Genomic DNA, 25,696 nt, shown 5'->3' with positions numbered 1-25,696 from the left:
CGAAGTAGCACCTATTGGCAAGAGTTATTCTGCGTTGGATTTCGCGGCCAACATTGTTGTTGGTGTTAATACTGGTTCCATGATAGACGAAATTATCTATAACTTCGAAGTTATGACTATCAACAATGACGTGGAAGCAAAGTCGCGAGTGCGACGACTGTTTGTTTAATGACAGGAGATATTTTGTCTTGATCTCGTTCACTACCAGATCCATTTGCTTCGCTTCCTTATCCAGTCTGGAGCAAGCAGAACTTACGAAAACCAGTTAACGCTATAAGTATGCAGAGGTACATATCTAGTGAAGTTTAAAATAAGAAGTTCGAGAAATCTAACTGCGGATAGGAAACTAATATTGTACCGATTATAAAGATCAACTCTCACGTAGACGACAGGAATGACATCTAGGCTATTTTATGAAGTTTTGGAAAAGAAAAAAGCATTCACTCCGACCGCATTTTCATCCAAAAACTTGATTTTGCTTATTTATATGACAATTTATATGAATTTATAATGAATTCCGAACTGAAGAATATGTTCGGAGGTAGTGGCATTTCCTCGGAAAATAATCTATTCCAATTTCTTGAAGAAATCACTCTCTTGTCAAAAGTTATCCATACAAGACCTTGATTTTGACCAATCAGTTTGAATATATTTGATAATGGTCCGATGCCGGCGGTTTAGCTCGCTTCGCTGATTTTTTTATATACACTTTACATGGTCTCCATCTTTTCCTTCCGTATATTATAACCTTCGAGGCAAATTTAATATCTTCTGTTTTGGAAAAAAAGAGAGAAACCAAATTTTATAACAGTCTTTATGACAAAGTTTCGACTCTGCTAAACGACGACGGCTTTGGTCTCTCTAAAAGCACTTAATGGTCATAAAATTTCTGAAGTCGAGTATGGATAAGTCAAATCTACAATTCTTCAGACTGCTGACCTAGGGAGTAACTCGAGCTTCTTATTTAAGAAGTTGAACTGTCAAAACCTTCCAAAAAAGAGTTACTAGTCCACCAAAAGTATTTTTAATAAAGATCGTGATGTTGATGCATCGTTCTTTTGCAACTACTATCTGATCAAATTTGACCCGGACTGACATAAAAAAATGTTTTCTCCTCCAATCTTGACTCCTGAGCTTATACAAGCACGCCAACGCTTAATGCCATTTCCATAATTGGCTGGGATGGCCTTCAGTGCCTTCAGTGGGTTTTGGTTCTTTCGATTTCGGCTCATCTTTTGGTATACGTCTAACATTTACACGTTTCAAACCCAAAACATTAACCATAATGCGTTTATTCGATTCATAATAAGTTTTGAGGTCACCTACTATCCCCCTGATGCCAACACGATGATTTTCAATCACGTTTCTTTGACTTTTTCGATGCTATCGTCATTAACAGCGGTGGATGGACGACTCGCATGCGGCAAGTTTTCGACGACTTCACGAACTTCACTGAATGATTTGTGTCACTCAAATGTTGTGTTGCTAAATTAGTCTTAGACAGGAACAATTTATATGTATGAGTCCGCGTCAAAATTGATCAGTTGTAACTGATCACTGCTTCTGAGAAAGTTACTATAATTTTGCCACCCTACATAACCTTAAAAATAAAATTCAAAATTGATAGTCTTTATAATATTGTCCGATAATTTATTTGTATTACTTCAATAGAGTTTTTCTTACTGTTGTTGCTTTGTTAAAACTATTTGCCATTACTGTTATTTACTTGCTTGTCGTTTTGCCCATTTTTTTGTTACTGATTTTTCAAATAGGTATGCATGTATGTAAGTATTGTAGGTTTTATTGCTAAATACTATTATCTTTTATTTATTTTTTGTTTAGTATTAATATTGTATGTAGGTATGTATGCATTCATGTTAGTTTCAATTTTACATTGCCACATAGTTTACTATATTTTTTACATAGACCGTTTTCTTTAAATTATAATTTTTAGTTATTTTCTTCATTCCTTTTTCATATATATGTATATGTACGTTACTTTATCTTTATAACTTTTACAATTACAACTAATATTAAGTGTGTGAATTAATACAAAAACAAAACAAAATTACTAAATTATAAAAAAAACGAACTCATACAATTTCGCATCTGCCACGTGGTTATGCTTTAATTTAAATTTAATTTTAACTACATACATAGATATAAGTATACATATACATATGTATGTATATTAGGGTGTCCGTTATTTCTTAGGTTGATTTTTGTTTGGCAAAACTCGCCTGAAATTTCAGTTTTTGGCATAAAAATAGGGTTTCAATGTAAACAAGCTTTTTATTTTTAGTTTAAACCGTGCCTAAGTCATATTTCTTTTGCCATAAACATACATATATAACATGGGATATTTTGATATTTTGCATGAAGCAAATAAATCTACAACTTTAAAAAATAGATAAGATATTCTAATACAAAATTTAGTGTTCTGCAAAAAAGTTTCTAGTATTATTTTCATGAAAACTTTCCTTTAAAAGTTATACGCAGTTAAAGTTATACATCAAATGTACTGTATTCATATAGTACACCATGTCGTATGAGCAACATAGAATGTATAAATCACTTGTATGAATGCTAAGGCCACTTGGCATATAACTTTAACTGCGTATAACTTTTAAAGGAATGCGTTTATGAAAAAAAGTATTAAGAAATTTTTTGTAAAGCGGAATATTTTGTATTAGAATATCACTTTTTCAAACTTGTATGTATATATGTTTTGCAGATAAAAGATTTATTGCAAAAGATCCATATAAAATATATGGGGGAAATAAAAAATTAAGATTCCGATGCAGTTTAAATTGAAATTGAAGTACTTATTTGGGTTATATCCTTACTTTAGAGCTAAAACTGAAAATTCAGTGCAAAAGATCTATATAAAATATGTGAGAAAGTAAGCTTTAGATGCGGTTTAAATTGAAATTAAAGAATTTTTTTACGCTGTATCCTTGTTTTAAGGCTAAAACTGCAATTTCAGTGGTGCATTTGCAAAAAAAAAAAAATCAACTTGTGAAATATATATTAGAAAACCGTGTGTGGGATTGTGCCAACAGGCATATCTCTCACTGCAGCGGATTTAGCTAAACACTACACAAATAAGTCAATTTGTTTTGTTTATTTTGTTTGTTTTATATAAGAGTTCTTTAAATTTAATATGTATTTTGCATTTTACATTCACACTAATTAATGTATCATCGTATGCAATAGTTGATTTCATCAAATTATCTACAATTAATTAATCTTCAAACGAGAACCTAACAGCTTATCGCGGCACGCATCAGTGTGACAACGATTTATTTGGAATCCAATAAATATTACACTATCATAACAAACAATATTGCGGGGGTAGTACACTGTTGTTGTTGTTGTGGTTTTATCATATTTTCTTTTTGTTAAATTTCTTTTAAATATATATTTAAATTTATTTAGGTATGGAGTTACTTTTTCTTTTCTTTTTAAAGTGTTATATCGCTTAGTTGCGCATTTGTCGCAATTTCTAAAATATTTGCTATATGCACATGTTCCAATCGCTCCAAACTGGTATATTTATTATTTAAATATCATAACATTTAGATATTTTTTCGTGTTGTTGTTGTTGTTTTTATTTAAAATCAGTCCATGTACCATTGTGTTCGTTTACTTCTTATTTCTGCAAAAAAAAAAAATAATAAAAATAAATATTTCATTCAAGAAAATTTTTTTGAGAGCAGACACTCACCTGATAGCCCTGTCCATAATATTGTTAATACGCGTCTCTGAGTAGCCTGGAACTAGTTTGTGAATTATCTCTTTGAGGAACAAATCACTGACACCTGGACTGCTACGCTCGGCCAATTCCAATACTGACTTTAAGTCACCAATGTCCGTAACGTTTGAATTTTTGCTCGAATTGGCGTACTTTCGTTGAATCTGCGAAAATTTATACACAATTTTAATAAAACAAAAGCAGAAAACATTAATTTCTGTTGTCGCGAATCTATAATAGCCTTCACATGCAAACTTCTTATAGCATGAAAGGGCTTAAAAAGATCTGTATGTTGATATTGATCGGTCAGTTTGTATAACAGCTATATGCTGTAGTGGTCCAATCAGAACAATTTAATCGAAGATTGCAGATATGCCTTGGCTATTAGTCCATGCCAAATTTCGTGTGGATATTTTGTTAATTAGAATTTTTTTCAGTACAAGAACTTTATTTTGATAGTTCAGTTTGTATGATAGCTACATATATGATATAATGGTCCGATCTAAACATATTCTTCGGGGAATGCAGATTTGCCTTGGACACAAATTTTAGTAAAATTTTGTGAAGATATCTTGTCAAATAAAAAAGTTTTCCATGCAAGGACTGCATTTTGATCGGTAAATTTGTATGACAGCTACATGCTATACTGGTCCGAAAACGGCAATTCCGACAAATAAGCAGCTTCTTGAGGAGAAAAGAGCTTGTGCAAAATTTCAGATCGGTATCTCAAAAACTGAGCGACTAGTTGCGACTATACAATCAGACAAATGTACAGAAGGACATGGCTAAATCGACTCAGCACGTCAAGCAGATTATTTATATAATCAACAAAAAATAAAAATCAAAACACTCACATCTGTAAGAACTGGAAAGAGGAAATTGTTCAGACATGCGCTATTCGTCTGCATCACACGATTGCCACCCAATTTGTGATTGGAATTATTGGACGACACAGCTGTGGCGGAGGCAGACGCCGATGCGGACACTTCCAATGCTGCGCCATATGAACGCTCGCCATGCGCACTACTATTCGACAATGCTGCATTGCCATTATAATTGCCACCACTCGAGCTGGAGCTAAGCATCGGCGACGAGTTGGATGACACGCCGCTGGCATGCATACTACGCCGCTGCGCACGCGTTTCTTCTTCACGCAGTTGATCTTCGCTTTTGGCATGCTCGATGAGCTGCAAATAAAGGATGTGAATTTTCGTTTGGAAATACCATATGTTTCAAATGACCTACCGATGAGCGTCGCTGTTCGTGTTCGTCATCTAGTGAAGCGGAGCGACTCTGCCTTAGGTTCGATTTGGACTCTTGGAAGACCGCATTGCTGCTGCTGCTATTACTGATCTTCTTCATGCCATCAGCATTTGGCGAATTGCTGCCGCTCGACGACGATAGCAGTTCTTGGCTGCCCGACGATTGCTTATGTGTTGGACTGAGCGGTTGATGCGTTATATTAGAGCTGGATGAGCGTAGTACACCAGCCGAAGCCGCTGCTTGTTTGTAATGATTTAAGTTGGTATCGCGTTGCGTAGCTGCGGACGAGGACGATGATGTTAGCGTAGCTTTACCGGGCGGACTGCCCGCCATGTTGTCGTGCAATTGCTGTTGTTGCGATGTGGCGGACGGTGACAACGCTACCGAAGTTGCGCCGCTACCCGGATAGTGTTTGTTGGCCGCATTAATTGCGATCGGCGTTGCTCCGCTGCTTTGTGATAATTTCTGTGCTATTTTCATGTGTTCCATCTCCTTAAAGCTGCTATTTGCAATCGATTCGCGTGGCGCATTATTGATGCTGAGCCCTTTGACGGTCATTATCCAAGGTTCGTCATTATTGCCGCCGGGTTTCGATTCGTCACTGTGCATGAAAGTATACAAACAAGTTAGAAAATATATAAAGCATTAAAATATACAATATATATTTACGAATCTGAATTCTCCGATTCGGTTTCGCTTTCATCACCCTTCTGCAGCTTCCATTTTTTATAACGATCAATTAAATCGATAAGGTACGAGTTCTTCTTGGCTTTCTTGATAAAAGGATATTTCAATAGTTCCTTGGCTGTCGGTCTCTATTTAAATATAAATTGCATTTAAATAACAGTATATATATTTTTATTAAAAAAAAACGAACATTTTCAGGATCCTTATTAAGGCACGCTTCCACAAAATCTTTGAACGATTTCGTATAGTTTCCCGTTAGTTGTGGAGGATTATTCTTCGGTATCAAAAATAAAACTCTCATTGGATGCAACTCCGAATTGGGCGGCTCACCCTTGGCCAATTCAATTGCTGTGATGCCCAGTGACCAAATGTCCGCTTTGGAATCGTACATGGACTGCTTTATCACTTCGGGTGCCATCCAAAATGGCGTACCTACGAATGTATTACGTTTCGACGTTGTGTTCGTCAACTGGCCAGCAACACCGAAATCAGCCAACTTTACATCACCCATTTCGCTTAGCAATACATTGGCCGCTTTGATGTCTCGATGTAATTTGCGTTCCGAATGCAGATAGTCCAGACCCTTTAGCACTTCTCGCAATATGATTGCGATGTGCATTTCCTCGAAAGAACCAGCTTTCATTAGATCCAGCGCCGAACCGCCGCCTAAATACTCCATAATTATCCATAGCTTTGTACCCTTTAATAAAATGGAATTTTAATTATTTTTATGAGAATGAACTACAAAAAATAAAAAAATTCGACTTTTGGACTAATTGCAATACGAGTTGAAATTTATGACTTCCTTCTAAGTTCTACGTTACCGGAATTGTCTATGATTTTATGCGGTTTTCGGATTTGAAATATGTATAAAGAAGCCCTTTTGATGTATTTTAAATACCTAGACTGCTCGTATACTATTCCGACGAGATTCAATAAAAAATTAATTGGTATAAAAACTGGTCTAAGGAGAATATACGCAAGAAATGTTTAAAATGTATTTACTTTTAAAAACAGACTCATCAGAAATAAATTGGTATAAAAAACTGGTCTAAAGAAAATGTACGTCAGAAATTTATAAAAACAGGCTTTGATGAAGGACTCATCAAAAATAAATTGGTATAAAAAACTGGTCTAAAGAAAATGTACGTCAGAAATTTATAAAGTGTATAAAAATATGTATTAACTTTTAAAAGCAGGCTTTGATGAAGGGATAATCTTTTATACATATAAGTTTTTTAATACCCTACGAGTTGCCTCTCGATTTTGTATTATACATGACGAGCATTTAAAATGTTTAGATTTAAATAAGTAGCGTTTTGTTGTAGTAGAATAACAAACTAGGTCTCAGTAAAAGATAAAGTGAGGTGCGCTTATCGATGGATCGACAGATTTTGGTATAAAAAATCTGGTATAAAGTGGAAGGCAAAGAAGAATGATATAATGGTGAGAAGTCGGAAAATATTAGCAAACGCTCGTCGGTGGATTGGCATCCTTGGTCTAAAAAATTTGGTATAAAGTGCGAGTAAAAGAGAAATGATAATATTCTGTCATATAGTACTTTACTAGCTTTTTATTACCCCTAGAGCGAGCCACTCGGTTTCATATTATTCATGATGGACATTTGGGATTTTTTGGCTTTAATTGGTTTTTTTGTTGTAGAAAATTAACTAAATACAGCTAAGTGTAAGATAAAGTAAAGTCTGTACGCCGGTAGATGGACATTTTTGGTATAAAAATCTGGTATACAATTTTAGTGAAATAAAGTTAAATATTAAGCAAGAAATCCGAGCAAATGATGCTTTAGTAGTCATCTTCTGCCACTTAAAGCTTTTTAATACCCACAGAGCGACAATTCGGTTTTATATTATTCATGAGGGCATTTGAGTTTTTTTTAACTGTAAATACGTAGTTTATGTTGTAGTAGAATCTTTAAACAAAGCCCAGTGGAAGAAAAAGTGTAGTACACTCGACGGTAAATCAACAGATTTGGTATAAAAATCTGGCCAGATAAAAATCCGGGTTCGTTCCGGTTACGTAGACCCGACTGTCGTGGGAACGAGAAAGCCATTTTCGATTAACATTGTAAAGAGCCTAAGGTATAACCATTGGAATAAGATCTCTGAAACTTCAGATGTCCTTGTTATAGTCACAAGCCCTGCCAGTTCATTGCAGTATGCCTAAACTCTTCATAAAATGCTCACCTTAAGGTACGATCCATAGTACTTCGTAACGAACGGTGAGTCACATTGTGACAGTACCATAATTTCCTGTTGTATATCTTCGATCTCATCTTCCGCCTCTTCCAAATCAATTATCTTGATCGCCACGACCTGGTGAAGAGAAAAAAAACATGTTTCAATATACTATGTATAGGGGCCAAAAATCACTAAAACAAACCTGTTGCGTTCGATTGTCGATGCCTTTGAATACCTCGCCGAAGGAACCTTTCCCGATCCTTTCTTGCTTCGTGAAAATTAGCTCGGGATCCACTTTCTACAAAAAAAAAAAAAAACAAGAAAAAGATAATTAAAATTGAGATAAATGTTTTCAACTCGAAAATTAATTACATTTTGTTAAGACTTGAATACACGCATCGTACTTGACTACTTAGTAAACACAACTTTTATATTTGCACATATGCACGCATGTACATACATACCTACAAATGTTTAGTATGTCATTTTACGTATGTACGTTTGTATGTGTATACATGTGTTTGTCAGTAAACATGTTCAAAGGTATTTACTTATTAGCTTTTGCTTATGTCACTGGTATTTTATCTCAGGCAAAGCAAACCGATAAATACTTGAGCTGTTTGGTAGCCAAGCAGTCGATCCGTTATACAATTAAAAACAAAAACGCGACAATGTTATCATTAATGGCGGCGACTTTAGGGGTGCACAGTGCGGTATAAATGGCTTCGTGCGTTTTATTTTTATTATTGATAATTGTAGAATATGGTCATGGTTGAGGTAAAGTACTATTTTAGATTTAATGAAAGAAGTAGTGAGTAACGTTTGATGTTCTAAGCATTTACCACCATTTAATATAACTATGTATGTGCACACATATTTATGTATGTGAGTAAATATGCACTTAAATTTTATTGATAAACCACTAGAGAACCCCTTTATTGTCATGCAGTTTTGAATTTGCTGAGCAATTCACTTTATTACACGGCGCTTAACAACTGCCTGCACAGCTGACTAACTACAAATGCAAACATACATATGTACATATACATATGTAGATATAGGCAGAAAAAATGATCCCATTTTTATCATGAGATCACGGTGTTATTTTCTTTTCTTCAATTGGGATGGGTGTGAACACCGATTTAGACAATTTCGTCTGTCTGCACAAACGCGAACTAGTACCTCAGTTTTTGGGATATCGATCTTAAAATGTGCACACTTTCTTCCCCAAGAAGCTGCTTTTTTGTCGGAACCGTCTAAAGCGGCCCACTAACCCAAACAACTGCCTATCTAAACTAACCAAAATCAAGTCCTTATATGGAAATAATGTGACAAATTATCCTCACGAAATTTGGCATGGATTATTGCTTAAGACAACGGTACCATCTTCGAAGAAATTGTTCAGATCGAACTATATCACATAGCTGTAATACAAACTGATCACTCAAAATCTGGTTTCTGAATGGAAAACTTCTTTATATGATAAGATATCTTCACGAAAATTTACACAGATCAGTGTCCAAGACAACGGTAGAATCTCTGAAGAAATCATTCAGATCGGACTACTATAGCATATAGCTGTAATACAAACTGATCACTCAAAATCTGGTTTCTGAATGGAAAACTTCTTTATATGATAAGATATCTTCACGAAAATTTACACAGATCAGTGTCTTTAGAATCTTGAAAAAATCATTCAGATCGGACTACTATAGCATATAGCTGTAATACAAACTGATCGCTCATAATCAGGTTTTTGAATGGAAAACTTCTGTATATGATAACATATCTTCAAGAAAATTTACACAGATCAGTGTCCAAGACAACGGTACCATTTCCGAAGAAATTATTCAGATCGGACTACTATAGCATATACATAGCTGTCATACAAACTGACCGCTCAAAATCAGGTTTTTGAATGGAAAACTTCTTTAATGATATCTTCACGAAATTTTACACAAACTAGTGTCTAATAAAACTTTTATGCTATATGAAATGCACCTGCGAACGATATTCAAGCTTTGATGGAGCCAAAATTAACATTTCTGTATTTTTTTTAATTTCTGAATATTTTACTTAGTTTCAACTATTCGCAACCACCAAATCAAGGTGATATTTAATTGCTACACTACAAGTTGGAGACAAACAAAATATTATTTTTCGACCTCAAGTTATCGAAAAAGGTATTCTTAAGCGATTAAAAGCATTTAAGTCGTATCGAAAATGGCTTTCTTTTTAGTTAAATGTGTAATCTCAGAAGAATGTACGCATATGTATATACATACATTTTGGTGTATTTAAGGTAATACCAACGCAAAGCAATGGCAATGACAGTGATTTGTATTGTCGATGGCATTGGTAATGCGCTGGTTGGCAGCGTTGATGAGCTTGCAATTCATAATTTCTTTCCAAAGCACGTACGACTATTGGTTACACATACATACATATATAATATATTGTCGGCCTCATATAGGCACAAACAAACACATAAACAGATACGTGTGTATGTTACTCTGCAATACTGGCGCAGTTAACTTGATGAATTTCCATTCTTTAAATGGGATTTTCAAAGTAGTGGAAAATTTCAATTCAGTATGAAAGCCAGCTTGTTTTCAAAATTTATTTGCTGTAAGAAGCCATTCCAATGTATCTTAGTTGAGTAATGTAGAAAATACTGCAGAATCTCTTAAGGGTAAAAAAAAATAAAACTTCTAGCTTATAGTTTTCAAACAGCTGATGTATTTGCACACAGGATGATCTCAGCTTATTATAATGGCTGAAAAGTACAGGGTGTTCCCAAACTATTGATGACTAAAGGCAACGAGACGACAAATAGGTATGATTTAGATTCCAGTTCGAAATCTAATTTATTAACGGCCGAAATATATTTATTATCAGCCGAAATATAAAATATAATTTTTAGGTAACTAGAGAGATTTGTTTTGAAAACAAAATAGCTATATTCATAGGTACTCTTTGTCAGGAGATGGCGGAACCTAATTATAATTCCTTTGTTCCTGTGCGTATTGTTCCATATACTATGTCAAATATGTCGAGCTTTTTGCCTGAAAAAAAATGTTTTTATGAGGAGGTCTTCTTCATTACTTTCATATAAAGCCGAAAGGCATCGAATTTTGGTGGAAATTTGTGGTAAACATTGCTCTAACTGGGAGAGCTTTGAGCCAAAAGTAGTTTGCACAATTTAAAAGAGGTGATTCTGACTTAGAACAAAACGTCCAAAAAAATTTGAAGAAGACGAACTGGAAGCATTACTCCATCAAGATTGTTGCCAAACACGCAAAGAAGCTCGCAGCATCTTTGAGAGTCACTCAAGCAGCCATTTCAAAGCTTTTAAAAGCAGCCGGTTACATTCAAAAGCAAGGAAATTAGTTAAATTGAAGCCAAGAGATGTTGAAAGTCGATTTTACAACCCAAAATTTTATATGTGAAACCTGACAACAAAAACAAAGCCGAAAATCTATGACACCAATGTAATGCTCTATATTTGGTGAGATCAAAAGGGTGTGCGGTGTTATCAGCTTCTAAAACTGGGTGAAACCATTAAGAGAAACCATTCGAAAACTAAGTGAAACCACTAAAGGAAAACGCTTTCGGCAACAACTCATCAAATTGAAGGGAGTGATTAGCGATAAATGCACGGAATTTGCAATTAGTACCATCACAATACTCGGTCTAATGTTGCCAGTTAAAACATATTTGGAGAACAGCCTCACTGCCCTTATAGCGCAGACCTTGCCACCTCTAATTACCATTTTGTTCGAACGCTGTAGAACGTAGAATACCGGTATCAATAACTGCCAAGCCGGTGCTGTTGTTTTGGGATGGTATCCACAAACTGGGAAAATATTATAGCTTCAGATGGGCAATTTTTCAAATTTCGAAAAAAAAGAACAAATATAGTTATAAATTCAAAAGCTGAATCCAACAAACTTAAATTGACTGGCATAATCGAGTAGGGAGAGAGAGAGAAAGAGAGAGAGAGGGAGAGAGAGAGAGCGAGCAATTATTTCGCATTAATGTAGTATAGCATATTCTCTTATATTCAGTTCAACTGAAGAACTTTATTGTTAATTATAAATGTACATTTTATCGAGAGCCTGCGATTTAAACTAATTTCATGGCGACTATTTTGACTTTTACTCGAATTGATTGAATTTTATGACGAATAAAGCAGTATAAATTAAAAAAAAAAGAATTTAAAACCGTTGAAAACGCTATGAGAATAGCGAACAATTACGAAAGACCTAAAAAAGTAAAATTACTGTATAAAAAAAAATGTTGTATACAATAACTACAAAGAACAAAGGAATACACTGCCGATTAGGTGAACGGCTTTAAGCACCATATTCACCACTATCAGTCGTTCATACATCATTTTTTGTTATCTAAGATTAAATAAATAGAAATATCAAAATTTTACAGCTATTTATCATTGATTTAGCCAAAGCTTTGGCGTTAAGACTAGTTAAAGCGATATCGAACAGCAAACTACGATATATAATAAACGTGGAAATAGCAAACTATGTGGAAATAATTGAATGCCAAAAAGAGCAAAAATGCAAAATCGCAAAACCATTTTTAAGACGAACAGTTTGTGGCTAAAGCAACTGTTTTTGGACTTGACCAAACAAGAGAATCAATGGGCAGTGCAAAATATCTATAATTACTTCCGCAGCAACACGCTTATGGCACGGAAAAATTGTGCCAGCAACTACAATTGTTGCTGCTGGCTTTTTATTTTATTTATTTGTTATTTTCGTTGCCACACATGCCACAACTTGAAGTGGTCAAAACGGCGCAGGCACCGCCAAAAGCAAGCCAGTGAGGAAGTGGAAGCGCATTACATACGCGTACATGAAATGCGCATGCGCAAATCACAAATATGCGTGTGGTTGTTGTTGGTGTTGCCGCCTTAAACAGGTGTCCGACACAACACGAGTTTTTGATTTTCTACACTTTTCAGCCATAAACACCAAACAGCAAAGGAAAAAAAAATGGAAGAAAAAAAATTGAAAAGAAAAAAATCATAAATGAAATAAATGTAAAAATCAATGGCGAAATAAAATTGGTAACAGCAAGTCTTTCTGGCATACCAGTTCGCTGGGAGATTGGCGCAGATTTGCACGTCGTGCTGGCGATTTTCCAACGTTTACGGCGGTAACAGCGTTTGACGCCTGCATTTGCTTAGCATAACGTTGCTGTTGTTGTTGCTGCTGCTGCTGCTGTTGTGGTAGTTGATATGACTGTTTGTTGTTGTTGCTGTTATGTTGAAATTGCATTTGCTGATGTTGTTGCCGCAAAGCGGCCACATTTTGTGCGCTCTCACCAAAATAAAAACTCTCGCTGCGGCCGAGCGCTATAGCGGCCGCTGCTGCTGGCGTTAGTGGCGGTGGCGAGTCCAAAGCGCCGCTATATGGCCGCGAACGATACTGCTCGTACATGGAGACGGGACGCGGGCGTGGCTGTGCCGATATGGCACCGCTGTGATGATCCGTTTTATTGTTACTACTACTACTATTGTTGGTGTTGTTGCTGCTGTTGCCATTGACGCCGCTATGCCGATAATTCACATGCAAACTTATCTTCGATTCGGCTATGGCATCTTGTAGAATGGCCTGTGAGGAGGAGAAACGATCGCGTTGCAATTGGGACAATTGCTTTGAGGTCATGCCGACAGGTGTTGTTTGTGTGTTTGTTGCTGTTGTTGTGCCATCATTGTAATGCGTTTGATGTGCATGATGAAGCTGTTGCTGGTGATTTTTTTGAAAATGTGTCGATGAGCTGCGTTGTATGCCGCCCCCACCAGCGCCGGCAGCGCCACTCCCAGCATTATTTGTAATGTCAACGTTAACATGTGTGCTGCGCCACATTCCTGCAGTGTTGTTGTTTTGTTTTCACTGTTGTTATTGCTGCTGTTTGTTGTACGTGTTCACTTAGTAGCGCGAATTAAATGTTTATATTTGGTCTGTTTGTCTATGATGACGACACCGCGCATAAATGTTATTGCCTTTGCCAGGTTTGTTGTTGTTTATTTATTTATATTGTATTTTTTGACAACTGACGTGCGCACCTCAGTTATTCAAGCGACAATGGCACATCAATGATTGCAAAGAATGTTTGTTGTTTTGTCTTTAGCTTGATTAAATTTAGTGCTGCTTTTGGCTGCTACTTTGGAGTGAAAATAATGTAAAAAATCTTTCCTACTCAATTATTTCACTTCTGCATTGCGCACAAATACAAATACACTAAACGAAGAGTTGTGTAGAAATTTAGCTGCCACAGAGTGATTTAACCCAATGACTCGAATAATAATTAATGCTGATTGTTTGATTTTTATTGCTCATAATCAAAAAAAATTTCACTAAAGCAATAAATTGAGTTTTACTTGGAGAAAATTCATTTTTGGAAACGTAATACCGTAAAGAAAGCCTCTGATTTGTTATGTTAAAAACTATTAGAAAATTATTAAAACAAAAGTTTTTCACAATACTTTTACGAAAAATTAAAATTATTTTTTATTTTTATATTATTAAAATCATTTTTCTGTTATTTTAATTTATACATTTTTTTAAGTTTAAGTTGAGTCAATTTAAGTCTGCTGTGTCCCTTTTTAATCTTTTAGGTTATGTATTTTTTTTTTATTTTATTTAATAAATTTTTGAATATTAAAAAAATTTCCTTTTTAATTTTTTATGAAGACTATCGAAATGTGTTAATTATTATTATTATTATATTATTAAATAATATATGTAATTCAATTATGTTTTGTTTTAAGGTTTAGCTGAACATTTTATTCTCAGTAGCTTTCTGATTTAAAAATGTAATTATTATGTATTTTTTAAGTTATGTATATAACAAATTTTAACCCAAAATCAGTCAAGCACATTTCCTTATAATTTTTTTAATTAATAAATTATTATTTTTCTAAATAATTTGTTTTAATTAATAATTAATTTTTTTTTAATTAATTATTGTAATTAAATGAATTTTAGTTTAGAAGTGTATAGCGGAATTTTTAACACTTTTTAAATTGATAATCTAATAAATCATTACCAAACTTAGGCAAGTATAATTTTAAATAATTTTATTTTATTTTAATTAATTATGTAGTTTTTTATAATTTATATTATTATTATTCAATCAGCAATTCCTTTTTAATTTATTTATGAGAATCTAAAATTTCTTAATTATTTTTCTTTTTAATTAATAAAGTATAATATTAAATTAATTAATTAACTTTTACTTTTATTCAATTAATAATTCTATTGAAAGTTTTTAATATAATTCTATTAAGTGTGGTTTTTAAAACCATATCTGCTTTTTTTGTAATTAAATATTAATTTAAGAAATTTTTTCGCAATCAGTCAAGTAATAATTAATTAATACGGCTTCATTTGTTTCAATTAACATAGTTCATTTATTCTAATTTTTTATATTATTTTAATGCTTTCCCTTTTATATAATTTGTACTAGTAAAATTATTATTAAAAATTAAATTAGAAAGCAGAGGTAAATATGATATATTTTCTCATTTATATTAGTTCGAAAGGAATTTATATAGTCTTCAAGTTATATTAAATGAAATGATATTTGAAGTTTTACAAAAACAATTTATTTATTATAATCAGGGTTGCGAAATTCTTAATTAAAACATTTTGGAACAAATATTAATTTTTAATTGATTAAATTTTTCAAATTTAAATTACTTAAATTTTTAATTCGAAAATTGGAATTAAGAATTGGACATTTAATTCTTTATTTCCAAAATCAGAATTCGAAATTCATTAAATATTTTTTAAAAATTTCGCAAAGCTATTTTTTTAATTAAAACATTTTTGAACAAAAATAATTTTTTAAATAAGATTAAAATTAATTTTTTCAAATTTAAATTAATTAAATTTTTAATCCGAAAGTTTTAATTAAAAACCTTTTTTCTAGTTTTGAATTCAAAATCTGAATTAAAAATTCCTTAAATATTTTTTAATTATCAAAGTCAGAATTCGAAATTTATTTAATATCTTTTAATTAAAAAAATTGGGGTAACAAATAAAAAAAAATATATATTTCATATCAAAAGTTGTAATGAAAGGGGATAAAAAGGAAAAAATTTACACATGTCTAACTGAAAAATGAACTGAAATAATAAATAATAAATTTAAATAAGATAGAAAGTGTTAAAAAATTTTTGATATTTGGTTTAATAAGTTTTCCGTTCCAAAATATTTATTAAGATTATAGAACTTGAAGACGAGAAATAATTTATAATTCAAAAACATAATTTTTTATTATAATTTTGGGATTAAAATTTTAATTTTTATTTCGACGTTTAGGTTTTAAAATTAATTTTTAATTTTTCGGTCCGGCATTTTGGACTTACTTCTGTTTATATTATTATTGTTTATTTTTATTATTAGCATTCACGACAATTTGTGTTTTAAATGGCATTTACCCTTTTCTTTCTTTTTACTTTTTTGTTATGTACAGACCTTGAAGCTTTTTGTTTAAGTTATTCACTTACAAAATGTCATTTGCTTAGTTCCTGACAATTTACCTTTTAAATTAACTACACCCATTATTTGTTTTATGTACAATTTTAACAATAACAAACTAGTTGCATGTATTAGCATTAGTTTTCAAAAATGCCTTTATTTACGCGGGCATTAGATTTTATTGTTTTTTTTAATGATTTTAATGAGCTTAAATCTTTTTTTATTTTATACTTATTTTAATTTTTATTTTTTTTTTTTAATTTTTCATTTATTTTAATATAAATTTTTATTATTATTTAATTTTAATTTTGAATTTCTATTATTTGAGCCTAAATATTTTTTTCTATTTTATTTTTACTTATTTTATTTTTAATTCATATTAATTTTTATTTAATATTAATTTTGTGTTTCTATAATTTACCAATTTCTATTAAAATTTTCCACTATTTTTTTACTCTTACAATTGTTTTTCTACTTTGATTAGTATTTATTTCATATAGGGAAATAAGATTCTTTCACTCCTACACGCTTCCACGTATTTCACTCCTTCTTCATCATTCTTTATTAACTAATGTTCACCTTAAATAAGTTCTTTTATTGCACACTAATATTTGAATTATTCATAATTTTATATATTTTTGATTTTTTTAAATAAATATATCAATTAATTTTAATTCTTCTTAATTTTAATTACATATAATTATATTTTTCATAAAATCATTCAATCTAATTTTTCTCTCAGCCTCTATTTTGGTTTTCTTATGATTTATTTATAAGATTTTAAATAATATTATTATTTCATTGTAAAAATTTATTTAAAATTTTTTTCATCTAATCGAGTTTTAGTCTATATTTTCACTTTTAATTAAGTTTTATTTTAATTTCTTTTGTTAATAGCTTTTTTTCGAATTTATTAATTTATTTTTATTTCTTCACAGTTTATTTCATGCTTTATATTATTTATAAACTCAATTATTTCATTTAACACACAATTTGTTGATTTTATTCTTTATTCTTCTTTGCTTATTTTTAGTCATTTTTAATTTTTTTTTATTATTTTTTTTATTTTCACATACTACAATTTTTTAATATTTTTTTAATTTTTTATGCATTTTTTTTCACTTACTATTTTTCAATTATCATTCTTTTATTTGTTGAAAGTTTAGTAATATTTTTTTTTTATTTAAGGATGAGTCTACCTTCGCGTTTCTAATTTCTAATTTAGATATTTGAAACTTTAAACATGCCCTATAAGGGATTTGATCGAAAGTGTGTTGATTTACGAGTTATCAAGCCACAAACTCGACCTTGCTAAGACTATTCAGGCAGGTTTAAACATGTTTTCCCAAAAGTAGTGTATTCTATGGGAACCATTCGAAAACTGTAAATTGTTACTGATTCACAAAAGATCCCGTTTTGCTTAGACACGGCTTTTTTGGATTCTTTTTTCGACTTTTTACTATTTTTTGGATTCTTTTTTTCGACTTTTTATAGGCTTTTTGAATTCTATTTTTTTCGATTTTTTAGTATTTTTTGGCTAGAAATTGATGGCAAACTGGCACACTTTAAAATCGTTGCCATTTTGTCAGATTCGGAAATCCCTAAAAAAGTTGGTGTCTAGATATGCATATACCATTGGGACCCGACATTAAGTAAATTTTTTTTTGGTTTTAAGTTTCTGATGCTGAAATCTATTGCTAAGAAGACGAACACGTTGCATCGGAAATGGTGAAAAGCGTAGTTTAAGAGATTATTAATGAAATAAAAAATATTTCAAATATCATGTAAAGTTTTTCAGCAAGTCATTGTCAAAAATATGTCGGAAAATTGAGCGCGAAGGTAAAGAAGGTGTTGATATTATTTGTACAATTTTTTTTATTATTCTTAATTTTTATTTTAAATTTACATATTTTTAAAGAAATTGCTACATTTATTATTTGGTGTTGAATGTAATTTAAAATTTTTTTAAACCTTTTCGTTTTTTGTTTTTGTTATTTATTTATTGTATTATTTATTTTTTAAATACATTTTTAATAATTTCCTTGTTTGATATTTACATATTTATTTTATTATTTTCGGTGCACTTAATTTCCTTTCTTTCACAATTACAAACGCGCATTGCAGTAATGACTCAGAAAAGCGTAGCTAATGAACAAAAAAAATAACAGCTAAAGGTGTGTTAAGATTTCCTCTTTATTTTCTTCGACTTTTTTCACGTTTTTAATGATACTTTTGTAAGTTTCGTTGTTTTTTTTGTTTTTTTTTTAGTTTCCGACAAACGGTTTGCAATCACAGTGTGGCATATTGCTCATTGCTTTTTAGTAGTCTGTATTTAGGGTGCGGCAGCGGTAATGGCAGTGTCAGTAGTACATTGCCGACGCAGTGCCACCAAATCACGGCCAGAACTGCGTTCCAAAGCAACAATTACACGAGCACACGGCAAGCATATGATGTTTACGTATGTAAGAGTAGTATATCGTATCGCTATGGCTGTAACCGTTTTCGCGATGCATGTATGTATGTATGTACATATATATGTACGTAGTTAGTACATATATAAAGTACAATAATTCCGCCACGTACGGTTCTTGGCAAAACGCTGCCGCGACACAGTTTATGCAAACAACGTCCAAGCGCGCATGGTAGCATTGGCTTTGTTGGTCAGCCAGCCAGCTGAGTTGATTGAAACATTTACATACACACGTGCATATGAACGCATGTACGGTTATTTTATTGTATATTGTTGTTGTTACTGTTGCTTGGTTGTTGGTTGGGCCGTTCTTGAAACTACCAACCGCTGCGTTGTAAACTTGGCTTGCTCGGCGGTGTCAAAAATGCAATGCAAGTCAAAATAAAACACACAACACACACACACGCGCACGCACGTTGTTCGAAAATAAAAATAATTAATGTATAAAATACCGCACTGCAGCACTGCTAATATTCAATGGCAAAAGCGAGGCAGAACGCGCGTAGCGCTTCGATGGACAGTAGCCAGCAATAACAAAGCTGTACATAAATATGTATACATATATTTAGACGCGTACTAACTGAAAAAGTTTTGATAGTAAATAAAAAAAACGTAATAGAAAAAGCTGAGCTCAGCGTAACTGAGCTGAACTAAACTATACTGCGCTGAGGCGCATAAACACAAACACACACACGCGGGCGCGCACACACATTTACACAACCGCGCTTCTAGTACAAAATACAAACGGGAATATTGCGCTTAGACAAACGTCGAACCGCACCAGACGAGGTGTTGGGCCAAATGGAAAGCCGACAGCGAAAAAAAAAAATTAATAATAAAATAATGGTGGCACAATACTCGCTATAGTTACACTGTATATATGTATGTAGGCCGATGAAATAGAATATGAACACCAAAAGAATTCGTAATCAAAACACACTTTGAGTTGTTATTAGACGCGGCAGCAGGAGCACACAATGCGCACACCGCGACTGAATTTACACGAAATGTGAGAGCGACTGGCAAGCGGTAGGCAAGCGCGTAGCACGGTAAATGCATGCAAGTTCCGAACGAACGTCTGGTCGTTGGTTGCCGTTGTCGTTGCTTGCTTTGTCTTTGTTGTATGTACATATATATCGGTCGATCGGTGGTTTTGTTTTTTAGTCACCCGCTAGAGACAAGCAGACAACCAAAGCGATGAGCCAACAATAACAAACTGAAAAGCAGTTGTCGACGGAGACGACGATCGACAGCAGGCGAGAACAATGGCAAAAGCCAGTGTTCCAAGTATTGGTGTTGGTGGTGGCATTGCTGTTGCTGCGGCTGCGGCTGCTAACAATGTTTTCAATACAATACTGTTAACGGCATACTAACTAACAGCAATAACAAAGCCAAAACACAAGTGAGGTAGCTCCTGTAGTGGCATGCCAGCAGTGGTAACAACACACAACAACAAAGTCAGCGTTTACATAGTAAGCTGTTGCGACAGCTACCAACAAACATAACCAACGGCTGGCAAGCTAAAAGCTGTGAGAGCGCGCGCTGACAGCAAAATGTTAACATCACAACAACAACTAACTGGTAAGTGCTAACCGATATTGGCTTCAAGCAACGGAGTGAAATTTTGTTGGCGCTCTCACACGCTCGCACTAGCTTTTTTGAGTCAACAACAGAATTTTGAAGTTGAAGGCTTGGCAATTTTTTCCTATAGCAATTGTTGTTTTCAATTTTAGTTTCTTTTTTTTAATTTATACATTAAAGAGAGTCACACTGTGTAGTTCTCTATTTAAGATCTCAGTTGACTACACTGATTTATGTGTACGTGCTTATATTACCAATAAGCATATAGTAGACAGCGATATTGGTAGTTGTGGAAAATATTTTGGCCACCCTTCCTATTTTGGTGCAATGAGAAACTCAATTGCAATGCTAATCACGTTTTGAGTTTAAAGTACTTCCTTTTCACAGAGTGTTACTGTGTGTTGCAAGTGAAATTGAATGCTGAAGTAAAGACAACAGACAGAACTGACAGAAACAAAAAGATTTCTACGATGAAATGAATTTAGTTTTGAAAACGTTTTAGCAAAATATATACTTTAAATCGTAAGATTAATATTAGAATTCGAAAATTATAATACAACCCTAAAATTATGCTATGAAACCGTGTTAAACTTACTATGGATTCAGCTTTCTTCTTAAAAAGGTCAGTAATGGTTATTTCTACAGTGTGATATTTAATAAAATCCTGAAGTTCACAGTTAAAATTGGAAAATTGCAATCTAATCCTAAAAATATGCTATGAAATAGTTTGCACAACGTTTAGACTTACTATGGCTGAGTTGGTTTCTTTTAAAAAGAACGTCACTTTATTAAAATCCTGAGGTTCAAGGTTAGAAATTTCAATATAACCCTAAAAGTATGCTATGAAATTGTTCGAATAACAATCAAAGTTACTAGGGATTGAGGTCGTTCCCAAAAACGAAATCCTGAGGTTCAGGGTTAGAAATTTCAATATAACCCCAAAAGCATGCTATGAAATCGTTTGCATATTATTTAGGCTTGCCATGGACTGAGTTTATTTCTTTAGGAAAGTCGATAATCTCTTAATTCTCCCGTGTGATTATGAAATTTTATATAAATCCTGTGGTTCAGGGTTCGAATACGAAAACTGCAACATGACCATAAAAGTATGCTATGAAATCATTTGCATAGCATTCATCTTTACTGCGGATGTTGCTTGCTTTATAAAAGAGCTCTTATTCATTTAAACGGAAAATTATATCTTTGCAATTATTTAAGTATCTTTTAGGCGCATTCCTGAATCAACTCAAAGTTTGCCAACCATAAGAAAATGTCTTCTCAGTTAAAAACTATACAAAACCTTAACTTTTGCTGTACTTCATATAAAAAATTCTCTATCTTAATTTTGATCGACAAGTTCTATAGAAATCAATCATTATCATTTAAGAAGCACATATAATATAATTTATAGCATAATTCTCGAGGTTTAACTGATTCATATTCCCACGACAGCCGGGTCGAAGGAACCGGAACGAAACCGAATTTTTATTCGGCCAAGGACTGTAAATCCGGCACCACGTCTCGAAATTACTTCAGCATTTTTTCTGCCTCTACAACTACAAAAACGTTTAACTTATTTCCTAAGCAATTTAGGTAGGATATGTTGAAGCGCTCAACTCTTAAATTCAAAATATTAAGAACTAAGTATTAATTTTTTATGAAACTTATTTTGTATGCAATATTCTAAATACATAAGTTAATATGTAAATATTGTTTAACTATACATACATACATATGTACATATGTATATAAGACTCTTTCAAACAAAAATTTAAAAAAAAAACCTACATACATAAATAACGGCGTATTTGGAATATATATATATATAATATATTCATAAGTAAATATTTTTCAACTATAAATCTTTGCATTATTGAAAGCTTTTTAAAATACCGTAAATAAAATTTACAACCGTATCTATTTTTAATTAAGTACACTATAAATATGAAATATTTCATTGCGCAATTAAAAAGAGTAGTATATATCTTATTGCATGCATTTAGATATCTATCATGACTGCGCATTGCATTGTGTAATTTTCTACGGCATCGGAAGCGCGCTCCATCGGCAGGTGGCGCAATAGTGCTAACCGCTCTCACTTAGATGGTAGTGCGCAAGTTAAACCTGTCGTTAGAAAACGATGAGGCGAAAACCAGAAGTACTATGAACAGAATGGTTGAATGGCGTACTCCGAGAAACGGGTACTCAGTTGCGCACGCTGTCACTCAGCTGGTAAAACAACTACGTGACACTTAATTCGGTATGACAAGCGCGCGTTACGATTTCAACTATTTTGTGTACAGAGAAAAAACATGCTGCCTTCTAGCAGCTGTGCGGGAATACTAACTGCGACTCTTGCAACACATTATCAGCTGAAAACTCTAGCGAAGTAGTATGAAGCAGCAACAAAATTACACGACACTAAACTTTAAAGGTTTTCCTCAAATTTTATTGCTCGTTTTTTTAACAGCTACCAATTGCCCATATTTACAGCGCGTTGTTATAAGTTGATAAGCTACTACTACTAACCCAATTAAAGTTATTTTTTATATTTTTGATGCCGTTGAGGTTACACATAATTTACCTTGCTTCGTTTATCTAAATTATATGAAATGAAGTTACTTTCGCGATACATCATATAAATTAAACTACAACATTAATACGCAAGCAGTCAACTTTCACAGTTTATAATCTAATGAACCTTTGAAAAGCTTTGAAATTGCTTACAACTGATGATTTTGTGTATTTAATTCCACTCCTCTACAGTTTTGATAAAATAACTTGATATGATAAGCTATTGACTCATATGTTTATTTCCAAATCAAACAACCCAAGCTGTTTGGTATTGTTTTGGGTGCCTCAGTTGACAATATAACGGCGCATGGAAAAAATAATAGTTAAACAATAATTCGGTTCACGGCATTTAATAAAAATAATTCATATGAATAACGTACATACAAACATATTACGTTGTGCAATAAGAAACAAACACCGGCTTGCTGTTGAGCATATTCAGATATCGAAGTATACGCTACGCTTATATAAAAACCAAAAGTAAATGAATTACTTCTTGCTGTCGAAATGCTGATTACATGATTGAAGCACTAAGCAAACTATTTTATCACCAAAGCTTTTAGACACCTGTAAGCAAACGGCCACATTGTCTACACAGATTTTTATACCCTGAATATTTATTAATTAATGTACATTAATTTTGTACGGACAACTATAGCATATAGCTGACATAACAATTGACCGATAAAACTAAAGTCCTTATAGGGGAAACTTTTGACAAAGTATCTTCAAGCAATTCGGCATAGATTATTAAATATTCGTCAGATCGGACAACCTTAGCGTATAGCTGCTAAACGAACTGAACGAACAAAAATAAGGTACATATATTTAATACCCCTATAAAAAATGCACTTGTGAAGGGTATTATAGCTTCATAGCACGTTTTGCCTTTTGCACATTTTCCTCAAAAACTCCGCCACATTGCACCGGCTTGCCACTAATTTATTTACATTTTACATACTAAAATTTTGATAATCATGCATGTTTACTACTTACCTCTGTCCAGGCCATGGTGGCTGCAGTATTGTTAGCTGCACCTTTGGCAGCAACAACGGTGGCGGCACGCTTGGATGGCGGTGGCACAGAGCGTCGAGTTGTGGTGCGTAATGCCTTGGTAAACGTTTGCGGATATGTCCGCCAAGTGCGTGCTGTAGTTGTTGCAGTTGATTTGCTTAAGAGCAACGATGTTGATACCGATACACTAGCTGGCGGTGGTGTCTGCGGAAAGCGATGTACACCAACTTTTTCGTTGATCAAAGTTAATAGTGTGGCCGAGGAGACTGTAATGGTGTTGGCGGCAGCAGATGTTTGACTAATTCTGATGCAGTATAGCTAATGCAGCTAGTATTCTATGGGACGAAGGAAGGAAACATTATATTACTATATATATTTATACATATGCATTCATATATGTATATGCATTGTACATATGTATGTATATCTCTATGTATGTATACATGTTATGTTTGTACATACTTAAAAATATGGTTAGTTGCACCACTGCATTGTTGGCAATCTAAAATCCATATTTTTTGACAGTAAAATATGTTTTTAGTTTTCGTATGCCGCTCCCACCATACAACTCACCTGTTTGACTCACTGCAGTAGTTTTTCGCACGCTTTGCTCATGTTATTTTCAGACGTAGATAAAATGTTAATACTTTAATTTATTGCCAAGTCTTTTAATGTAATAATCCAGATCAATATCCCAATAAAAACGAAAAATTTATCTTGGTGTTTGTTCTATGTGATTAAAACAATAACAAAATATTTGGAAATTTTGATTGAGGTGGTCTGCTGCTGTGGGGGTGCTCCGCTCCAGCATTCCCACCACGACCACTGTTGCTTCTTCGTTAAGCTACTTCTGCTTTGCTTCTTTTCTGCCTTTGGTAGCAAATCTCTGCCGCGTTGGTTGTTTGGTTGGTTTTTTTTTTCGTCTTATTGTATTCAGTAGAAGCCTCGCTGGCTCAAGTTTTTGTTTCTGTTTTACCACTTGCTTTCTTTTTTTGTCTATTGATGAATCGAAATTAGTGTTCGATGAATATGTTTTCTTTTCCTCACTTCTTCTTACTTCTAATAAGCATTTGCTATAATTTAGTTTTAATATTATTTTGGCTATTTTTTATGTTTTATTCCTTGTCTAGTTATTTCTTGATTATTTTGCACTTCACTTACGCACTTCTCTTCCTACAAAAGTTTTCTTTTCAACATTTGTAATTTTTTGCCGTCCTCTTGCTCTCGTTTTTCACTTTTTCATAGCTTTTCTTCGCACTTAAAAGGGAATTTTGTTTTCTCTGCTTATTTTGTAAATCTGAAAAATGCAATTTTGAATTCAACCGGAATATGTTGCGTTGGCCGGGAGCGAAATGAAATAAACAATTTTCCTTGTTTTTTTGCTTTAAACGAGAAGATGTTGGAATATTATGTAAATTCAAACTATATTCTTCTGTCTTCTTAATTCTTGTTTCCTTTTCAACTTGATTGTCACATGGCACCCAGCAAACAATTGGCTTCAAGTTCAACCACTTGACGAAAGCTGTCAACTTTGATAAGTAATCACATAGTACGATTACATTGTGGGTACTCGAATATAATTGGTGTTTGAAACATATCCATTTTGTACTGCTTTTAAATATTTGTTGTACAAAGTGATCACTTT

At 33.0% G+C, this 25,696-nt stretch overlaps 1 protein-coding gene across 1 annotated transcript; it reads right to left on the bottom strand.

The window, feature by feature from the left end:
- Positions 1 to 1,624: 1,624 nt before the first annotated feature.
- LOC126753092 (germinal center kinase 1) lies at positions 1,625 to 14,108 on the bottom strand. The gene is made up of 9 exons (XM_050464239.1): positions 13,017 to 14,108; positions 8,105 to 8,200; positions 7,909 to 8,037; positions 5,895 to 6,404; positions 5,687 to 5,832; positions 5,000 to 5,618; positions 4,609 to 4,941; positions 3,728 to 3,918; positions 1,625 to 3,658 (listed from the first exon to the last, which is right to left on the bottom strand). Exons 1-9 carry the CDS (start codon positions 13,791 to 13,793, stop codon positions 3,646 to 3,648), a joined length of 2,814 nt encoding a protein of 937 aa, XP_050320196.1. The 5' UTR covers positions 13,794 to 14,108; the 3' UTR covers positions 1,625 to 3,645.
- Between the last annotated feature and the right edge of the window lie 11,588 nt (positions 14,109 to 25,696).

The sequence above is a fragment of the Bactrocera neohumeralis genome, chromosome 3 (genome assembly GCF_024586455.1).
Source record: "Bactrocera neohumeralis isolate Rockhampton chromosome 3, APGP_CSIRO_Bneo_wtdbg2-racon-allhic-juicebox.fasta_v2, whole genome shotgun sequence".
NCBI lineage: Eukaryota > Metazoa > Arthropoda > Insecta > Diptera > Tephritidae > Bactrocera > Bactrocera neohumeralis.
The sequence above is the reverse complement of the archived record's forward strand: the minus strand, read 5'-3'. Positions and strand labels throughout refer to the sequence as shown.

Excerpts from the sequence above, each read along its gene's own strand:
- LOC126753092 (XM_050464239.1), bottom strand. The coding sequence starts at position 13,793 with ATGTGGCGCAGCACACATGTTAACGTTGACATTACAAATAATGCTGGG. Across the intron at positions 5,833-5,894 it reads TTAATAAGGATCCTGAAAAT|AGACCGACAGCCAAGGAACT; the intron begins GTTCGTTTTTTT and ends ATATTTAAATAG. Across the intron at positions 4,942-4,999 it reads ACGAACAGCGACGCTCATCG|CTCATCGAGCATGCCAAAAG; the intron begins GTAGGTCATTTG and ends CTTTATTTGCAG.